Source organism: Bos taurus, chromosome 15 (genome assembly GCF_002263795.3).
Source record: "Bos taurus isolate L1 Dominette 01449 registration number 42190680 breed Hereford chromosome 15, ARS-UCD2.0, whole genome shotgun sequence".
Taxonomy (NCBI): domain Eukaryota; kingdom Metazoa; phylum Chordata; class Mammalia; order Artiodactyla; family Bovidae; genus Bos; species Bos taurus.
In genome coordinates, this window is record NC_037342.1 from 21942996 (window position 1) to 21962716 (window position 19721).

Genomic DNA, 19721 nt, shown 5'->3' on the forward strand with positions numbered 1-19721 from the left:
AAGAGGATGCTTGTAATAAACTAATCACATGCTTAGAAGTCTGATGAACCATAGCCCAAACTGAGGTTAAAACTACTGTGATTCTTCAACTATACTTCAATTAATAAACAAAGCAAACAAACCAAAAGCTGCCATGATTCACACGATAATTCTGTGTTTATTTGAACTCCAGTAATCAGTTACATTGATTTACTGTTTGACTTGTTTAGACCCAGATTGTAGGTAGCCCTTAGTTTTCTAGCCTGTTTTAGGAACAGTCTTAAATCCGAATGTTAGAGCAAAATTGGTTTTTAGCCTTTCAGTAGATAGTAGTTAAATATTACATTTACTAGCATGTGCCAGTATGTATGTTCCTTTCTAGATTTAGAAAAACTAATGTAAATAAAAATGTATTGCAGTGGAACTGTAGAAGAAGATTTTGAACAATGTTTTAAAATAACAGTACTTTGTAAAAACGTGAAAGTGTAGTAAGAGGATTACCACACTGTGACAGATTAGCTAGGTTATAGGTCAGATTAACAGCTCTATTTTATTATTCGTTTCTTAATCATAATCTACCATATAACACAGCTAGAAAAGTCAGTGAGGAGGTTAAAAAGTTGTTCTTCAAAACTCCTATTACGTGTATCAGTATTTTTCAAACTTGAATGAGAATGATAGTCACCTGAAGGTGTGGTGAAAGTGTAAACCTGTGTCGGTAGGTCTGGCGTGGGGTCTGAGAGTTTATGCTTCTAACAGGCGTCTGGGCAGTGCTGCCGCTGCTGGTTGTAAACCACGTTGGAAGACGCACAATCTAGAGTTTTCACAAAAGTATTAGGATAAGGATATGGTCAGTCTTATAAACATCACCAGCTTCCGAATCGTCTATAACTTGATGCTTTTATTAGTTGTTTTGATTTAGGTAATTCCATAGAGGGCTTCCCTGGTGGCTCAGTAGTAAAGAATCCACCTGCCAATGCAGGAGACGCAGGTTCAATCTGTGGGTCAGGAAGATCCCCTAGATAAGGAAATGGCAACACATTCCATTATTCTTGCCTGGAATATCCTATGGACAGAGTAGCCTGGCGAGCTACAGTTCATGGAGTCGCAAAGTTGAACATGATTTAGTGACTAAACAACAACGGTTTCACAGAATGTTGTAGTAAATAGCAATCTTTTCCTGTCAAACTAATATGGAATTACTTATCAATAGGTAATGGAAACCAAAAGCATGTTGTACCTTGTGACAGAATATGCCAAAAATGGAGAAATTTTTGGTAAGCACATTTCTTTCAATCTTTTAATTTGAAAAATGTCAGTAAGCTTTTTGAATAGAGTATTTTCTATTAATTCTCCTACTTGCTTAAAAGTTGCTAATGTGAATTAGAAATTTTAAAGTATTATAATAAAATATACAGTAAGCTAAAAATATGGAATATAATTTGTTCTCTTGTATTTATGATATTAAAGCTATTGCTTAATTCTCTCATCTGTGTTAAAGAGATTGGAAAATCAAAGTTGAGGGAAACTTTCAGTCATACTGCAAAGGAGATTCTTTTAATCTTCCTTTTTACTTTCTTTACTGGGTAAAAGATAAGTCAACAAATATTTATTGAGCTTGTACTATGTCTCAGACATTGTACTAGGTGTAGGGGATACAGTGGTGACCTAAATAACATTCCCTGCTGTTGTGGCTGTTAGCTTTAGCTGTAGGTCTCTGGAAAGTCACTAAACCTCTCTGGGACTCACAGTTTCTTTATTTCTTAATAAAAAGTATTTGATTAATTGGTTTGTATGACCCATTCTAACTCTTAAAATTATAACTATTTTATTGGTTCTAGCTTTCATCTATTTTATTGTTCCTTTATGGAATAAGAACACCCTAAATAGTCTAAATATTTGGTTTTTTAACCTAAGTCCAAAATTGTTTTTGAAATAGCTTTATTGAGGACTTCACATACAATAAATTGTGTGTACTTAATGTGAACAGTTTAATAAGTTTTCAGACACACGTGTGAAAGAAACCATCACCGCCATCAAGATAACCATCACTTCCCAAAGTTTCTTCGTAACCCTTTGTAATCTCTCTTGCCCCACTTCACCACTAGGCAAGCACTGATGTGTTTTCTGTCACTATAGATTATTTCTTCTGCAGTTTAAAGGTACTCATGTAGTCTGTACCTTTTCTTCTTCTGGCTGCTTTCTCTCAGTATAATTATTTTAAGGTCCCTCCATTTAGTTGCACTTATCAGTGTATCATTTCATTTTATTGTAGGTTGTATATAATTTTGTAAGTATACCCCGGGTTGCTTATCCATTTGTATGTGGATGGACATTTCAGTTGGCTTCAGTTTTTGGCTACTATACATGAATCACTGTGAACATTCATGTGTAAGTCTTTAACTTAGAGACTACCGTCAAATAATATTCACCGCTTAACATATAGTATATATTACTATGCTCAGTCACTCAGTCCTGTCCAACTCTTTGCAACCTCATGGACTGTAGCCTGTCAGGCTCCTGTGTTGACGAGATTTTCCAGGCAAGAATACTGGAGTGGGTTGCCGTTTCCTCCTGCAGGAGATCTTCCCGATCCAGGGGTTGAACCCACATCCCTTGCATCTCCTGCATTGGCAGGTGGGTTCTTTACCACTAGCGAGAACCTTAAAATAATATACTTCTTCTTTTTTTAATTAGTTAACTAATTTGGCTGTGTCAGGTCTTTGTTGCGGCACCTGAGATCTTCGTTGCGTCATGTGGGGGCGTGGGCTCAGAAGTTGTGCACGCAAACTTAGTTGTCCCATGGCATCTTAGTTGGCCCAGGGATCGAACCCATACCCCCTGCATTGCAAGGCAGGTTCTTAATCACTGAATCACCAGAGAAGTCCTTGATGATATACTTCTGTTCAATGCCTCCTTGCCTTTATTGTCCTGTCATACATTTTATTTATACCTGTTTGATAAAACACAAAATGCAGTGTCGTTGTTTTTGTTTAAAAATTTAATTATGTTTTAAAGAGATTTCATTATTTTTAAAACTCATACATTTACTAGTGGACTTACCATTGACACATCCCCATATGTGGATACATGTTTTCTCATCTTTATTCTTTTATTTGGATACATACTTTTATCTGGCATCATTTTTCTTCTGCCTGAAGGACTTCATTTAGCATTTCTTACAGAGCGGGTCTGTTGATGAAATCTTTCAGCTTTTGTGTATCTAAAATAATCCTTATTTTGTCTGTTTTTAAATGACACTTGTACTGGATATGTAATTCTAGGCTGACTTTTTTCCTTCAGCGCTTTAAAGATGTTGCCCCACTGTCTTCTCTTTTGCATTATTTCTGACAAGAAGTCTGCTGTCATTTTTTTCCTTTGTATCTCATATATAAAGTGTGCTCTTTTCCCCTGGCTGCTCCTAAGATTTTCTGTTTATCACTGTTTTTAACAGTTTGATTATGATGTGCCTTTGTATGGTTTTCTTCGTGATTCTTAGGTTTGCTGTTTGTTGCCTCTTAAATTTGTGAATGTTAATTTTTCATGAAATTCATTAAATTTTCAGCCATTATTCTTCTGGCTTTTTCTTCAGAGACTCCAATTACGCATATATTGGGCTGTTTAAAGTCCTCCCGCTGTTCACCGATTCTAATTTAGAAAATTCCTCTTTCTCTCTGCATTTCATTTTGGATGGCTATTATTATTTCTCTGTCTTCAAGTTATTTAAATTCTTTAGCTATTTGTTTCAACTAGAAGCTTCTTAACTGATGTTTTAATACAATTGTGTGGGCTTGAAGCCAAAAAAGTCTAGTTTACAGTGCTGGCTACCCCATGTTAATTGTCTTTCAAGAAATCTTTATTGAAAACTGACTGTATACCACAGACTCTTCTGTGTGGGAAGAATTCCCCAATAAGGAAAACAGACAAAAATTCCTTATCTTAGGAACCTTAGGTTTTATTGTGGAGAGAGAGACAATATGCAAAATAAGTAAATTGTATATAGTATACTAGGTGGTAGTACATGCTATAAAAATAGAAAGGAAGGAAGGGGGCATGTGGAGTGGGAGAGTTGTTTGTGGTATGAGATAGAGTGGTCAGGAAAGGCCTTGCTGACATTTGAGCCAAGACTTGAAAGCAGTCATGTAGATGTAGGGAAATGAGAGTGATCCCAGTAGAGGAAGGAGTAAATGCAAAGGTACTGAGGCAGCAGTGTGCTTGGTGCGTTCAAGGAGTAGCAGGGAGGCCAGTGCAACTGGAAAGAAGTAAGCAAGAGGGAGGAGCCAGCAAGGACGAACAGTAGGAAGGTCAGACAAGATCAGAAAGGTAGAGGTGAGGCAGCAGTGGGGCAGATTTGGGAGCTTTGCAGACCATGTAAGGATTGTGATTCTTACCTTCAAAAAAATTAGAGAACCATTCAAGAGGTATTTGAGCAAAGAAGTGATTGCATCTAATTTATATATATATGCATACACACATATGTTTTTTTTTTTTATGCTGCATCCCAGAGCTTGTGGGCCAAGAAAGATCTGTATAGTCAAAGCTATGGTTTTTCCAGTAGTCATGTATGGATGTGAGAGTTGGACTGTACAGAAAGCTGAGTACTAAAGAATTGATGCTTTTGAACTGTGGTGTTGGAGAAGACTCTTGAGAGTCCCTTGGACTGCAAGGAGAGCAAACCAGTCCATCCTGAAGGAGATCAGTCCTGAATATTCAGTGGAAGGACTGATGCTGAAGCTGAAGGTCCAGTACTATGGCCACCTGATGCAAAGAGCCGACTCATTTGAAAAGACCTGATGCTGGGAAAGATTGAAGGCAGGAGGAGAAGGGGACGACAGAGGATGAGATGGTTGGATGGCTTCACTGACTCAATGGACATGAGTTTGAGCAAGCTCTGGGAGATGGTGAAGCACAGGGAAGTCTGGCATGCTGCAGTCCATGGGGTCTCAAAGAGTCAGACATGACTGAGCAACTGAACAACAACAACAACTGAACAACAACAACAAGAGCTTGTGGGATCTAATTCCCCAACCAGGTATCAAACCCATGCCCCCTCATAGGAAGCACATAGTCTTAGCCACTGGACTACCATGGAAGTTAATATTTTTATAGCATCACTGGCTGCAATGAATAGATAGTAGTGAGCAGTAGATAATAGTGAGCAAGGATGGAAATGGGAGCCCAGGTAGGAGAGATAATGATGGCTCAGACCAGGGTAGCAGAAGTGTGCATGGTGCTAAGTATGCTAATGGTCTGTTTTGGATGAGTAGAATCAGTAGGACTTCTTGACAGATGAAAACCACCCAAATATTGAATATTAGGAAAGAGACCAATGTCTCATCCCTGAGGCAGTCAAACATTAAAAACTTGGAAAAATAGGAAGAACCAGCAAAGAAGAAAAGAAAACCAAGAGAATGCAGTGTCCTGGAAACCAACACATGAATTAAGTGTTTTCAGGAGGACAGGGTGAGCATCTGTATCAGATGCTGCTGCGAGTCAAGAAAGATGAGGAGTGACATTTAAGCATTGAATTGGCCAAAGCTATGTTGAAGAGCAAATGAGAGAAGAAAACCGGAGAGAGCCAAATACACAGCTCTTAAAAGGATTTCTTCTTCACAAAGAGAGGGCAAAATAGGTGGGAGAAGGTAGTTGAGAAGGGCAATGGGGTCAAGGGAAGGACTTTGAAATCTTTATTCATTGGAATATTTTTTCAAGCTTTAGGCTGCAGTTTTATTGATAAACTAGAGAGAAATGGCTATTATGTGTTAGATGTCATTTTTATGAAAATGGAAAATTCTCAGTTACTCCTTCTTGCTAAGACCTTTGATGATTAAAGTTGGGTCACATTGTTTTATATAAATTGAAGCATAATTTTGAGATTTTTAATATAGAAATTTTATTTTGAATGTAAAATGGCCAGAATAAATACGGAAGATAAGACACAGTAAGCTGTAGATTTAAGTAGTTGTAAGCAAAGCCAGTTTCTCATGTGGTACCCATGAGGACAGTAAAATAGAAGTGAGAAGATGCAGTCCATAGAATATTAATCAAGTAGTGAAAATATATATATAACATTCCCAGTCGATTCTGAGCTGAAAACCTTTTCAGTCTGTTTTAGATGACACAAATGTGATGTCGAACTATGTATGAAGAACTATATGTTAAAATCTATTGTTCATGTTTATAATATTGAGGTTACTCTTTACAAATACACCTTTAGCGCCTCCTCTGTGCTGGAGGGCATTGTGGGCTTTTTTTTTTTCTTTTTTTTTGGCTGCTGGTGTGTCTTCACTGGGGCCCATAGGCTTTCCCTAGTTGTGGGACACGGGCTTAGTTGTCCTGCAGCATGTGGGATCTTGGTTGCATGACCAGAAATTGAACCCACATCCTTTGCATTGGAAGGTAAATTCTAACTACTGGACCACCAGGGAAGTCCCTGTGTTCTCCCCACAACACACACCTTTTTTTTTTTTTTTTTCCCATTCCCTTAGTTTAAAGGTTACCAGCAAGTCATACTTTGTGTTCTTGGAAAATAACTTGAAAATTAAATCCTGTTTTCCACAGTCATCACCCTTATCTAGGCTTTCATCACCTCATTTCAATTATGAAGACCTCATATTTTATCACCCTCTCTTTCTTTTCCAGTCAAGTACATTTCTGATATACTTCCTGTTTAATCTTCCCCAACTATTAGTTTTATTATATTACTACTGTGTTGTTTAACCGTTACTTACCTTCCTATTACTTATTGGATAAAATTCAGACTTCAGTCTGCAAATAGGGTAGCTCCACTAAGTAAATGAATGTGTCCAGTTATTCCTTACATAGGTCCACAGATGATCCTTAGTTATGGATAACCAGTTGCCTCAGTTAATAATCAGTCTTCCTTCCTTCTTCCCTCCCTCCCTCTCTTCTTCCATCTCTTTCTTTCCATCTTTCTTGGTCTGTATCTTTCTATCTTACAAGTTTTATTTTTATAAAAGTTAAACATGTACTTGGGTAAGAAGTTAAATAATTCTGCCAAATTTGTTATGAAAAAAGGCCAGTTTTCCATCCTCTTCTCCACACCTATTTCTCTTTCACAGGGGCTGCTACTTGCACTTCTTTCAGCTGATTAATCAGATTTGCTTCCATTTTCCTAAGTAATACGATTATATTGCAGCTTCTGGCTTTTTCTGTTTAAGGCACAGTTTTTTGAATACTTCTTGAATTCTTTACCTACTCCTATAAGTAAGTAGCATATGTTAGAGAGGTGTGTAGGGTCAGTTGTGAAAAACCTTGAGTGTTTTGATAAAGGGTTAGGATGATTTGTTAGAGTGGGCAGCTGTGAGCCAAAAGGTGATGATGAGCCAAAAGGTAGTTATCTGTGTGAGGTCTTGCTTAGGAAGATAAATCCAACAGGGGTATGTAGTGTGAAGTAAAGGAGGAAAGAAGCCATCTAGGAGATTATTTTATTGTCTAGAGATAGGAGGCTGAATGCCTAGATTAAGATGTTAGTTGTCAGATTCTTATATGCAGAACTTATATGCAGAGTACATCATGCGAAATGCTGGGCTGGATGAAGCACAAGCTGGAATCAAGATTGCTAGGAGAAATATCAGTAATCTCAGATATGCAGATGACACCACCCTTACGGCAGAAAACAAAGAAAAACTGAAGAGCCTCTTGATGCAAGTGAAAGAGGAGAGTGAAAAAGTTGGCTTAAAGCTCAACATTCAGAAAACTAAGATCATGGCATCCGGTCCCATCACTTCATGGGAAATAGATGGGGAAACAGTGGAAACAGTGTCAGACTTTATTTTTTTGGGTTCCAAAATCACTGCAGATGGTGACTTCAGCTATAAATTAAAAGATGCTTCCTCCTTGTAAGAAAAGTTGTGACCAACCTAGACAGCGTATTGAAAGCAGAGACATTACTTTGCCAACAAAGGTCTGTCTAGTCAAAGCTATGGTTTTTCCAGTAGTCATGTATGGATGTGAGAGTTGGACTATAAAGAAAGCTGAGTGCTGAAGAATTGATGCTTTTGAACTGTGGTGTTGGAGAAGACTCTTTGAGAGTCCCTTGGACTTCAAGGAGATCCAACCAGTCAATCCTAAAGAAAATCAGTTCTAAATATTCATTGGAAGGACTGATGCTGAAGCTGAAGCTCCAATATTTTGGCCACCTGATACAAAGAACTGACTCATTTGAAAAAACCCTGATGCTGGGAAAGACTGAAGGCAGGAGGAGAAGGGGACGGCAGAGGATGAGGTGGTTGGATGGCATCACCGACTCAATGGACATGAGTTCAATGGAAAGGGAAGCCTGGCATGCTGCAGTTCATGGGGTTGCAAAGAGTCGGACACGACTGAGTGACTGAATGAACTGAACTGTCAGATTCTTGAGAAAAGATTTTAGGCAAGAGATATTTCCTAAATAACAGCATTTATTGAGTACTCCTTTTCATTGGGTGCTATTTAAAGTACTTTATATGAATTATTTATTTAAGCCTCACAAAAACCTTGTATAATAAGATAGGCACGGAAAGATTCAGTAATTTTTCCATAGAAAGTAAAGAAAGTTAAAGAAAGTTAAGTCGTTCAGTCGTGTCTGACTCTTTGCGACCCCATGGACTGTAGCCCACCAGGCTCCTCCATCCATGGGATGCTCCAGGCAAGAATACTGGAGCGGGTTGCCATTTCCTTCTCCAGGGGATCTTCCTGACCCAGGGATGGAACCCAGGTCTCCCACAATGCAGGCAGACGCTTTAACCTCTGAGCCACCAGGGAAGCCCTACACAGCAAGTATGTGGGAAAGTCTGAATTTGAACCATGCAGTTCCTGAGTCTATACATTAGTAATTATAATCTGTCAGTTCACAAGAGAGGAAAACAGAGAGAGTTACATTTTAAAGCAGATGTGATTGAAGAATATTTGTGATGTGGGATGACAGCAATAGAGAGACCTGGTTCCCAACTAGAAATTTACAAATTAGATTTTAAATGTGCTGTCAGAGATAACATCAGGACATCTAGTTTGATGTGAGCTGTTGGCACTTGAAGATATAGAAGCAAATGACATTCAAAAGAGAACTTAAATTCAACAGAAAAAAGACAAACAACCCAATTTAACAATGTGCAAAAACTAGAACCAAGCACTTCACAAAAGAAGATATATTAATGGTCAATAAGCACTTGAAAAATTTCTCAACATAATTAATCACCAGAGAAATGCAAATTAAAAGTCACAGTGAGATAACATTACATATCAACTAGAATATTTTACATTTTAAAGATTATAGTAAATGTTAGTGAGAATCAGTTCAATTCAGTTCAGTCGCTCAGTCATGTCCTACTCTTTGCGACCCTATTGACTGCAGCACGCCAGGCTTCCCTCTCCATCACCAACTCCTGGAATCCACCCAAACTCCTGTCCTTTGAGTCGGTGATGCCATCCAACCATCTCATCCTCTGTCGTCCCATTCTCTTCCTGCCCTCAATCTTTCCCAGCATCAGGGTCTCTTCCAATGAGTCAGCTCTTGGCATCAGGTGGCCAAAGTATTGGAGTTTCAGCTTCAACATCAGTCCTTCCAATGAACACACAAGACTGATATCCTTTAGGATGGACTGGTTGGATCTCCTTGCTGTCCAAGGGACTCTGAAGAGTCTTCTCCAACACCATAGTTCAAAAGCATCAATCTTTGGCACTCAGCTTTCTTTATAGTCCAACTCTCACATCCATACATGACCACTGGAAAAACCATAGCCCTGATTATATGGACCTTTGTTGGCAAATTAATGTCTCTGCTTTTTAATATGCTGTCTAGGTTGGTCATAACTTTTCTTACAAAGAGCAAGCATCTTTTAATTTCATGGCTGCAGTCACCATCTGTAGTGATTTTGGAGCTCCAAAAAATAAAGTCAGCCACTAGTGAGAATATGAAGCAGCTAATATTCTCATATATTGCCAATGAGAGTCTAATGTGATGTATAGCAAATCAGAATAACTATTATTCAGTTTTTTAGAAAGTTAAGCATGTATCTACCCTGTTACTGAGCCATTCCATTCCTAGGTATTTACTCTAGAAAAATGAAAACAAATGTTCATAAAATGATTGTACAAGAATATTCATAGCAACCTTTTTCACAAACAGGAGCAACCCAAATGTCCATCTAGAAGAAAATGTATCCAAAACAAATTATGTATATAGGAATACAGTGGATGATGACACAGCAGTGAAAAGGAATGAACTACTTATACATGCAACAACATAAACAAATCCTACGTTATGCTGAGCAAAAGAAGCTAGACAGAAAAGAGTTTATACTGTTATGGTCCTCCTTACGTGAAGTTCTAGAACAGGCAACACTAATAAATGTGTAATGAGGTTGAAAAGTGGTTGTCTCTTTTCATTGTTTCTGGGGAGAGGGGAAAATCGACTAGAAAGGGGTAAGAGCCAACTGTCTCGAGTAGTGGAAATGTTGATTTTTGTTTTGAGTAGTGGTTATACGGAGTATACCATGATCAGAACTTATCTAAATCACTGCCTAAAAATTTACATTTTGTTGTAATGCAAATTATAGCTCACTAAATCGTTTCTCTCAAAAAAAAGGGCGGGGGGGAGGTTTGGTAACATAGGTATAGATTTAAGAATTATCTATAGAAGTATGAGTGAAGCTTTAATTAATAATGAGACCTCAGAGAGAAGGCAGCTAAAAATTGAGTTTTTATTATGAAGGCAGGTTAGTAAAATGGACTTAGTGAAGTAGAAGAGTGTCTTGCAAAGTGAGGATAGTTTCTGTCCTTATTAGACAAGAGAGAAGTTTAGAATGAAGAGGAATATGTTTGGTCATTAAGAGATCATCAGTTGGAAAAAGAAATGGCAAGCTATTCCAGTATTCTTACCTGGAAAATCCAGTAGACACCTGGGGGGCTAGAGTCCAGGGGGTCGCAAGAGAGTCGGACATGACTTAGCAACTAAACAACAACAACAGCAAAGTTGGAAAAAACTAATGTGTGTGTGTGATGTTTATTTTTTACTTGGCCTAAGTTTGAAAGGATGAAGGTGAAAGCCAATTTAGTAAAGTGTTTTTGGTCAAAAAAAGGAAGAGAGATCATCAGTGCTTTGAAGAGAGTACTTTTCAATAAATTGGGAAATAAAGCCAAATTTCAAAAGGTTATGGACTTATGGATGGTGAGAAAAGGGAGAAAGGTATTATGAAACTTTTTTTGAGGCTTTTTTAAGGTAGAAAGGAGAAAAGGAAAAAACTGAGGGATAAATTGGGGTCTGTAGAATTCAGTATGTGTCACGGTTTGTGGTGGTGGTCTTAGTGTTTGAAGAAGCTAGGAAAGAAAAGAATACAGATAGGAAAGAAGAAACAGTTGGTGAAACAAGGTCCCAGGTTAGACAAGAAACAGCGGGATGAGGAGCACAGAGGGAATGGTCGGCTTAGAGGAGAGGAATTCCTCCTCCTCTGAGAAGGTGTGCAGGGGTGCGCGCTCAGTGAGAATTAAAGCTCGGACCAAGGACATGGCTACAAAGGCACTTTGGGGGACATAGAAGGAAGATGAGTTTGTTTGTATAGAATAGACTTAATTCTGTAGTGTAGCAAGTGAGACATCAGGGAAAGAACAACCCATAAGACTGTGGTGTGGGGAAGGGTTCAGAGCAGCTGGTGGTGTTCATATGACAGCCAGGGGATGAATGAAAGTGTCGATCATTAGCTCTGTGGGAGTGCCTTCATGGTAGACTCCCAATGAGCAGTGCTTTCCAACCCGGGAGGGGAAACAGTGGACACCGTGAATGAGCCAGGCTGGGTGCCGGGAGGGGACGAGGCCAGAGGCCCGCACACGTTCCAGTGGCCAGTGGGATCAGCGTTAAGGTGGCTAACCGTGAGATCCGAGTTCAGAAGCGAGATGAGTGAAGCAACAAAGGAGTCTCATGAGCCAAGAAACAGAGCAGTGGAGCAGCTGAAGGTTAAGACGAGGGTGAAGTACTTTTGGGAGAAAAACCATGCGTATATGAAAAATAAAAACTCTAACCTTGAGTCTGTGCGTAGCTCGCGACACCTCGCTGCTTGCAGGTTCCCGTGTGCTTCCGGCGCTGACTGCCCTGACTGCCCTGCTCATTCGGGAAAGGCCTTGGGTCTTCGTCTCTCCTCACCCACTCCTTTGCATAGAGAAAGGTTTCCTGCGCCATCTGGTTTTCTTGCCTCATCTGACTAGGTTTAGGCCAAAAGAGTGATTTTGGTGGCATGCTGAGAATGCGTCTACAGTGCATGATTCATGCGTTATGAGGCTACAGGTCTTTATGCCCTTAATTTTTGTTTGGTTAATTAGATTGCACCTTATTCCGCAGATGATTGAAATAGCTTTAAATGAAAATAATACAAAAGCAATCATTCTAAAACAGAAACAAGAATAAAGAACTGAATCAGAATACCTATAAAACAGCTGTGGAAAGTGAAAGAAGAGAACACAAATACAGAAGCAGGAAGGGCCTAACAGCTTCCGGTTAGGCTCTAAGCTTTCTGGCTGTCAGATAAAAATAAGATGTAGCCCTCTACAGAATTTTATCTAAAAAAAAAAGATACCTATTCTTCAAAGAAAGAAAAACATTATCTGGTAGTAAATTCTAGAATAAATTTTTCCTTTGAGGTTTCTAATAGCAGGTACTAAGTAAGCCATCTTTTTAAAACCAAAATCCAATTAGAACTGATAAAACTTTCCAGAGGCTTCCATTGTTTTTGGAATAAAGTCCAGGAACTTTAACAAGGCCAGTAAAGATGATTACGTGCTGTGTCTGAGCCTTAAAAACAATTACAACAAAGACTGTCGCTCCTTGGACATTGGCCATGTGTTGGACATTATGCTGTTCATTTACTGTGTCACTTTGTCCTCTCAAAAACCTTATAAGATAGGGACCACTAATATTTCCATTTTACGACAGAGGATACTGAGAAACAGGTTACACAGTTTGCCCAAGTCACACAGCACACAAGCAAATAATCAACATAACCAAGGCTTGAAGCCGGAGTGTGACTTGAGAGCCTGGGCTGTGAATGACCCCAGTGTACTAACTGGTTATGTGCCTTCTTAAAGTTTTTTTGAATTTAACAAGCTTCTTCTGTCACAGTGTCATTGCACATTACTGTTTCTTCTGCCTGAAGGATTCTGAGCCCTCCCCCTCATCCCCTTAAGCATGTCAATTAATTGAATCTTGAAGGATGTAATTGATTTAATCATAATGAATTAAATGATCATTAAAACTAGAAACAGGCAAAGCATGTAACAGTTTTGTCCACAATGGTGTATGGAACTGTTCTCCTTGATAGAGCTGCTGTGTTGTTCTGGTCCTGTGTTCCCTCCTTGCCTTTAATGGAAGTAGGAAGAATTTGAACCCTTGTCTTCAGTACTTTGGAAACTGGCTGGTGGACTTCTTACTAAGCTAATGACCACAAAACCCATAACTAGGCTAATCTTCATTTTGATTCTCAAAATAGAACGTGTGAATTTCTGATTCCAGATCTGTGTTCTCGTTGACCTGGAGCCCAGGAACAATTCTTTTCACTCTACATATTCAAGTCTTGTCTTTTTTAAAGGCCTAGTTGAAATTCCATCTCCTCAATAAAGTCTGTCTACACTGATTTCCTCTTTTGAAAGCATTTCAATCTCTTTCCTGTATAACTCACTTTAAAATTTGCCTACATAAAAAAATAAAAAAATAAAATTTGCCTACATACTGCCTTTCATTATTATTGAAGGGCTTCTTATGTATCTTTTTATCTCTGCTAGATTGTAAGCTCCTGCTGAGAACTTAGCACAATACCCAGCATTCTATAAACACCTGTCGGATGAATGGTGTAATAGTCTACTTTGACCTTATACACCTTATTTACTCAGTGCAGCCAACAGGAGAACACTGCCAGGTGAAGTAGTCTGAAGGTACTTCTTTGTTCAGATTTTGAAAGAAGTTTGCTGTTGGACTACTCTTCAAGAGATAAACATGAATGAGGAAATGCTAACTGAATCAAGGGAGAAAATTGGCTTCCTCTAGTGTACTGAGCAGTTTTTGAGTAGTTACTGGTAGTTACCACCCCATAGTTACATTCTTTCTTCCAACTCCCACGTCCCTAAAATAACCCATTTGGGAGTAAAATGATAAGAGTTAAAAAATTTAATCTGAGTAATTTTTGTTTTTCAATTCTTATATAGCAGTTAGTGCACACCTCTAAAGGATATTATTTTCTTAATCTAGTAGGGTGAAGTATGTAATGGCAAATGAATTTGCTGAGCCTAGAGTTATTTATAAGGTTTTGACTCTGAAATTTTCCTTTGGAATTAAGTGTGTGATTAATGAAAGTTACTCAAGATTCCTGCATTCTTCAGAACTATTTCTCATGTTTGTCCATTTATTTACCCACAGAAAAAGGTGCAAAATCTTAGGGTGGTCACCTTGTCGGACACTTTGGGCACTGTTCAAACAATTAGACCAGCAGTCAGCAGATTACGGCCTGGTGATTAAATTATTCAGGGCCTTTGTTTTCAAATTTCTGCTCCTTGATATTCTGTATCTTTCAAGGCCAAGCATATGCCTGAGCTTTATTGATTCATTTCCTGTCTTTCCCTTTCAGTGGAAATGTATTAGGATGCTGGCTCTGGTGACTGAAAAGGGGCTTTGTTTTAGCCAAAATACCTTTAGACACGTGGTTACTCAGACACCCTAAGTGACAATTTTTGCAGCCTTTGGTTATCTTAACAGCATAAAGGTAATGTTTGAAAAATTGTTCATTTGCCTTTTATTATAAGTTTAAATAAATTGTGAAGGTTTTCCTTACTTTATAATTCCAGAATTTAAGTTTTCATTCTTTGGGTTTTAAAATTATTAACTAGGGTCCCAGGTGCAGTAGTGCTTAAATGTGTCCTTAACCTCTCCAGTGTCTTTCATCAGGGCTTTACTTTTGACCTTCATCATTTCTCACTTTAATAACTTGAGCAGCCTAAAGTCTCTTCACCTCCAAATTTGTCCCTCATCTAATCCATCTTCCATGTTGCTGTCAGAATGATCTTTCTAAAATGTAGATCTGATCCTTGTCAGTTTTCTGCTTAAAATAGTTCTGTTCTTCCCCATTGCCTTCAGTGTGTAAAATCAAGAGTTCATATAGAATTGATATAATGATTTAGCCCCCTGTCTGCCTTTCCAGTTGCAGCTCATCATGTGTTTTATGAGCTTAATTAACTGGACATAATCTATTATGCAGATGTATAGGCAAATGTTGCTTTCATGTACCTGTGGATGGTAGATATCAGTGTAGAAAGATATTAAACCAATGTACAGTTCAGAAGGGGTATGCAAATGTTAAGTTCAGACAGATAAAGTTAGCCTGTCCTTGGGTATAAAACTTAGGATATTTTCTTTTGGATTTTTATTTGATTCATGAACATAGTTACCTTATCTAATTGGATTACTTGTACATTTTTCTAGTTAACTTTTAGGAACTACTAACTGCATGAAAGAGTCAGCATGATTCATAATTCAAAAAGTTGCTGTTTGTCTCCCATCACCTTTTTAAAATTTGGTCAGACATCAAAAGAAAAATCCCAAGTGAGGTCTGTGTGCTAATCCTAGGTCTTACTTGTAATATAAACATCATGGAGCAAGCCATGTAACATTTCCGAACCTCAGCGTCATCCAGAAATGAGGAGATTGTGCATGTTTACCAAGTGCTGTACGCTTGATCCTGTAACTTGTACGGGGAATTGAAAAAGAAAAAAGAAATAAGTGACTTGACCACTGCAGTAGAGTGAACAGTCATTTTTCTGGGTCTAAAAAGCTGATGTTTGTAAATCTTAAGAAACAGAGTTTTCAGAGCATTTAATGAATGAAATGGATTTGTCAGAGATGATTAAGTAAATTGCTTTTAAGCTTCGTATATTTGGAAATACAAGTGTAACAGGCCTTAATTGAATAGACAAGTTTCTGAAAAGCAGTCCAGTTTTCCTGTTAACTTCTATATTAATTTCAGCTATCTCCTGCTGATTATTGGCAGCTTGCCTTTAGTTACGGCTCAAAGCTGACCTTCTGTGTTGTGAGCAGTGAGCTTCGCTCATGCCTGGCAGCTGTGGCCGCAGCTCAGCTACAGTGCAGGGAGAGAGAAGCATCGGCTGTCCTGATCTTGGCCAGAACCATACCCAGCCCATTCCTGTTAATGTGAGGCTTTTGGCAGTCTGTATTTTCTGTTTCTTTAAGCATGAATTTCTTTTAAGTGGCAATCGTTGTTTTCAGGAATTTCAATAAGACTGAATTAATTCAGAGAAAGCTGTTTGTGAAAGGGGAGAACCAGAGATAGATTTGGTGGCTTCCCTCATAGCTCAGATGGTAAAGAATCTGCCTGCAGTGCAGAAGACCTGGGTTCAATCCCTGGGTCGGGACAATCCCCTAGGGTAGGAAATGGCAACCCACTCCAGTATCCTTGCCTGGAAAATCCCATGGACAGAGGTGGGCTGCAGTCCATGGGGTCCCAAAGTCAGGCACGACTGAGTGACTAACACTTAACACTAGAAGTAAATTTATTTGCTGATTAGGTGGAAAGAGAGAGAGATTTCCTACTTAGGATAAATGGGGAAACCTTAGTCCACATAGAGAATGATATTCCCTTCCCCTTTTGGAGAATATTCTTTCTGCTTTCAGAAAGAGGTTGCTGAAAGAGACCATTGAGACCTTGTATTTCTGAAAATGCCTACATTTTATCCTCATACATGAATAGATAGTCTGACTGCTGTTGCTCCATTGTCCACTTCTGAAAAGTTATTTTTTAATTTCTGTCAGAGCAATATATTGTTTAGAGAGAGTCTGTTGTATATCAGATGTAGTTCTAAGTGCTCAGAACACATCAGTGACCATATAGTCCTTGCCCTCTTGAACCTTATATTTTACTGAGAGTGTTTCAGGTTGGGAGGACTGAAAGAAAATGTACTATGTCAGTGTTTCAGAGAAGGTAAGGAGCATAGGATTAGGGTTAGATTTGTTCTTTTATGAAAGGTGGTCCAGGAAACCCTCTCTGATACATATTTGAGCGGAAACCTGAAGAAAGAGTGTGTAGTAAATTGTTTGAAACCATACATGCCTGGCTCAACTGGTAAAGAACCCACCTACAGTGCGGGAGAACTGGGCTCAATCCCTGGGTTGGGAAGATCCCCTGGAGAAGGAATCAGCTCCCCATTCCAGGATTCTGGTGTGGAGAATGCCATGGACTGTGTATAGTCCATGGGGTCACATGAGTTGGACACAGCTGAGTGACTTTCACTTTACTTGCCTTGAGATTTTGTGTGTCTGCCAAATTTTTAATAGTTTGTCTTGGAATAGAATTAAATACTTTCCCTTCAGAGTAATGAGGGCATGGTTCCATTATCTTGTAGTTTCCAGGATTGCTTTTGAAAAACTTTGAGTGATCCAATTCCTGATACTTTGTTGAGAATTATTGTTTTCTGTCTGTGAGCTTGTAAGACTTCTCTTGATCCCTAGTCTTCTGAAATTTCACTTTGATGTGCCCTAGTGTAAGTCTGTTTTACTTCATGTATTAATTGCTCAGTCATACCTGACTCTTTGTGACCTCATACACTGTAGCGCACCAGGCTCTTCTGTCCATGGAATTCTCCAGGCAAGAATACTGGAGTGGGTTGCCATTCCCTTCTCCAGGGGACTTACGGACCCAGGAATCAAACCTGAGTCTCTTGCATTGCAGGCAGGTTCTTTACTGCCTGAGCCACAAGGGAAGCCCACTTCTTGGTACTGGGCTATCGGTGGGCCCTTTTAACCTGGAAACTCATGCTTTGGGTTCTAGGAAATGGCTCTAAATTACTTAGTTGATAATTTTCTTCCCTGATTTTCTCTCTCACAAATGCCTGTTATTCAGATATTAATCCTTCTGAACTGGCCCTTGGCTTTTCTTTTTTATTCTCCTAATACCAATGTTTTTGTCTTTTTTGCTTTGCATTCTGGGAGATTTTACACATTTTCTTCCAACCTTTCTTTTGCTGTCATATTTTTAATGTCTTTATTTCTTTCCCTGATTGTTTTTTAAAAAGAACACCTATTTCTTATTTGATGATTTTGCAATGTCTCAGATCTCTAAGGGCAACAATAATTTTAGTATCTTTTCTTCTCCTTTTTTCCTTCAAGTTGACTTTCTTCTGTTGGTTTGTAAGTTTTGGTCTATATATTTGATGTTAGGAAACTTTTTTTCTATATGATTACTAGGCATATTTAGTTGTCAATTCCTGACAAGAACAAGGAACTAAGAGGCTGGCTGGAAACTAAGCCAGTGGATGGGGTTTGTCAGTTATGAATTTTCCTCCAGTTTTTCTCTGTATGTGTCGTTTATTGGAGATACACGATGTTTATATCTTCACTCTTGAGTTGACAGTCCCATGAGAAGATTCTTCCAGTCTTTTACCCACAAGGTAAAAACCTGGTTACCTCATAGGTAAGGAAGTCTAAGGCCTGTCAGTATCCAGTGGTCATCTGTTTATTTAGTACTCCGGAAATCCCATGGACAGAGGAGCCTGGCAGGCTACAGTACAGTCCCTGGGATCGCAAGAGGTGGCCACGATTTAGTGACTAAACGGCCACCACATTTTCAGTGTGGTGTCCCTGTCCTCAGCTGTGCCTAGGATCCTTATAGTTAGGAACCCTCTGTTTTAGTCTCATAAGAGACTAAGCCTCTAGATTTCTGCTGGAGTGGAGAATGAGAAGATTTGGGGATTGAATTGCTTCTTAAAACATCTTCAACTGATCACCTTTATTTCAGCTTCACTCATACCAACTTTCAGAGTTCCTTGTGCCATCAGTTCCAGAATTTGGGGGTAGTTCTTATGGGTCAGTAATATTCATTCAAGGTGTTTTCCATTGCTGAGGCTTCAGGTGTCTCCAGTCAGTTGAGGTTTGTAATTCAACAATTAAACTTTTTGTTTCCAAGTTCTATTAATATAATGGGTTCTTTTTCCCGTTTCCTATTCTTTTTTCTTAGATGTGATTTATTGCCTTATATCTGGAAAGATTTTAAACCTATATACTTTCCTCTCTATGTTACTTTTTTTCTCATTGCTATGTTTTCCTTTAAATACTTGAGCAAATTAAAATAACACTTTTATTGTTATTGTTTGATAATTCCATCATTTATATCATTTCTGGGTCTGTTTTCTATCATGATTTTCTCTTGGCTATAGGTTACATTTTCCTGCTTTTTGTTATGTCTAGTGCTTTTTTTTTTTTTTCTTCTGTTGGATGCTAGACATTGTGAACTTGACATTGTCTATTCTCTGGATTTTGTTGTCTTTTTAAAAACATATTGATATTTGGTAGACAATTATGTTAGTCAAGGCTGTGGTCTTCCCATTGGTCATGTATGGTTGTGAGAGCTGGACCATAAAGAAGGCAGAATGCCAAAGAATTGATGCCTTTGCACTGTGGTGTTGGAGAAGACTCCTGAAAGTCCTTTGGACAGCAAGGAGATCCACCCAGTCATTCTTAAGGGAAATCAACCCTGAATACTCATTGAAAGGACTGATACTGAAGCTGAAGCTCCAGTATTTTAGTTATCTGTTGGATCATCAAAAAAGCAAGAAAGTTCCAGAAAAAACGTCTACTTCTGCTTTAATGACTATGCCAAAGCCTTTGTGTGGATCACAATAAACTGGAAAATTCTTTAAGAGATGGGAATACCAGACCACGTGACCTGCCTCCTGAGAAATTTGTATGCAAGTCA

The 19721-nt window shown here is 38.7% G+C and overlaps 1 protein-coding gene across 4 annotated transcripts in view; it reads left to right on the plus strand.

The window, feature by feature from the left end:
* SIK2 (salt inducible kinase 2) overlaps positions 1-19721 on the plus strand; it is a 129931-nt gene that overhangs the window by 15198 nt on the left and 95012 nt on the right. For all 4 annotated transcript variants that reach the window (XR_009490585.1, XM_059874912.1, XM_059874911.1 and 1 more), the window contains exon 3: positions 1193-1256. Coding sequence is in view for 3 of the 4 variants with exons in the window: in XM_059874912.1 (XP_059730895.1) it covers positions 1193-1256 (64 nt within the window). In the remaining variant the exon portion in view is untranslated. The remainder of the gene's footprint in view (positions 1-1192; positions 1257-19721) is intronic.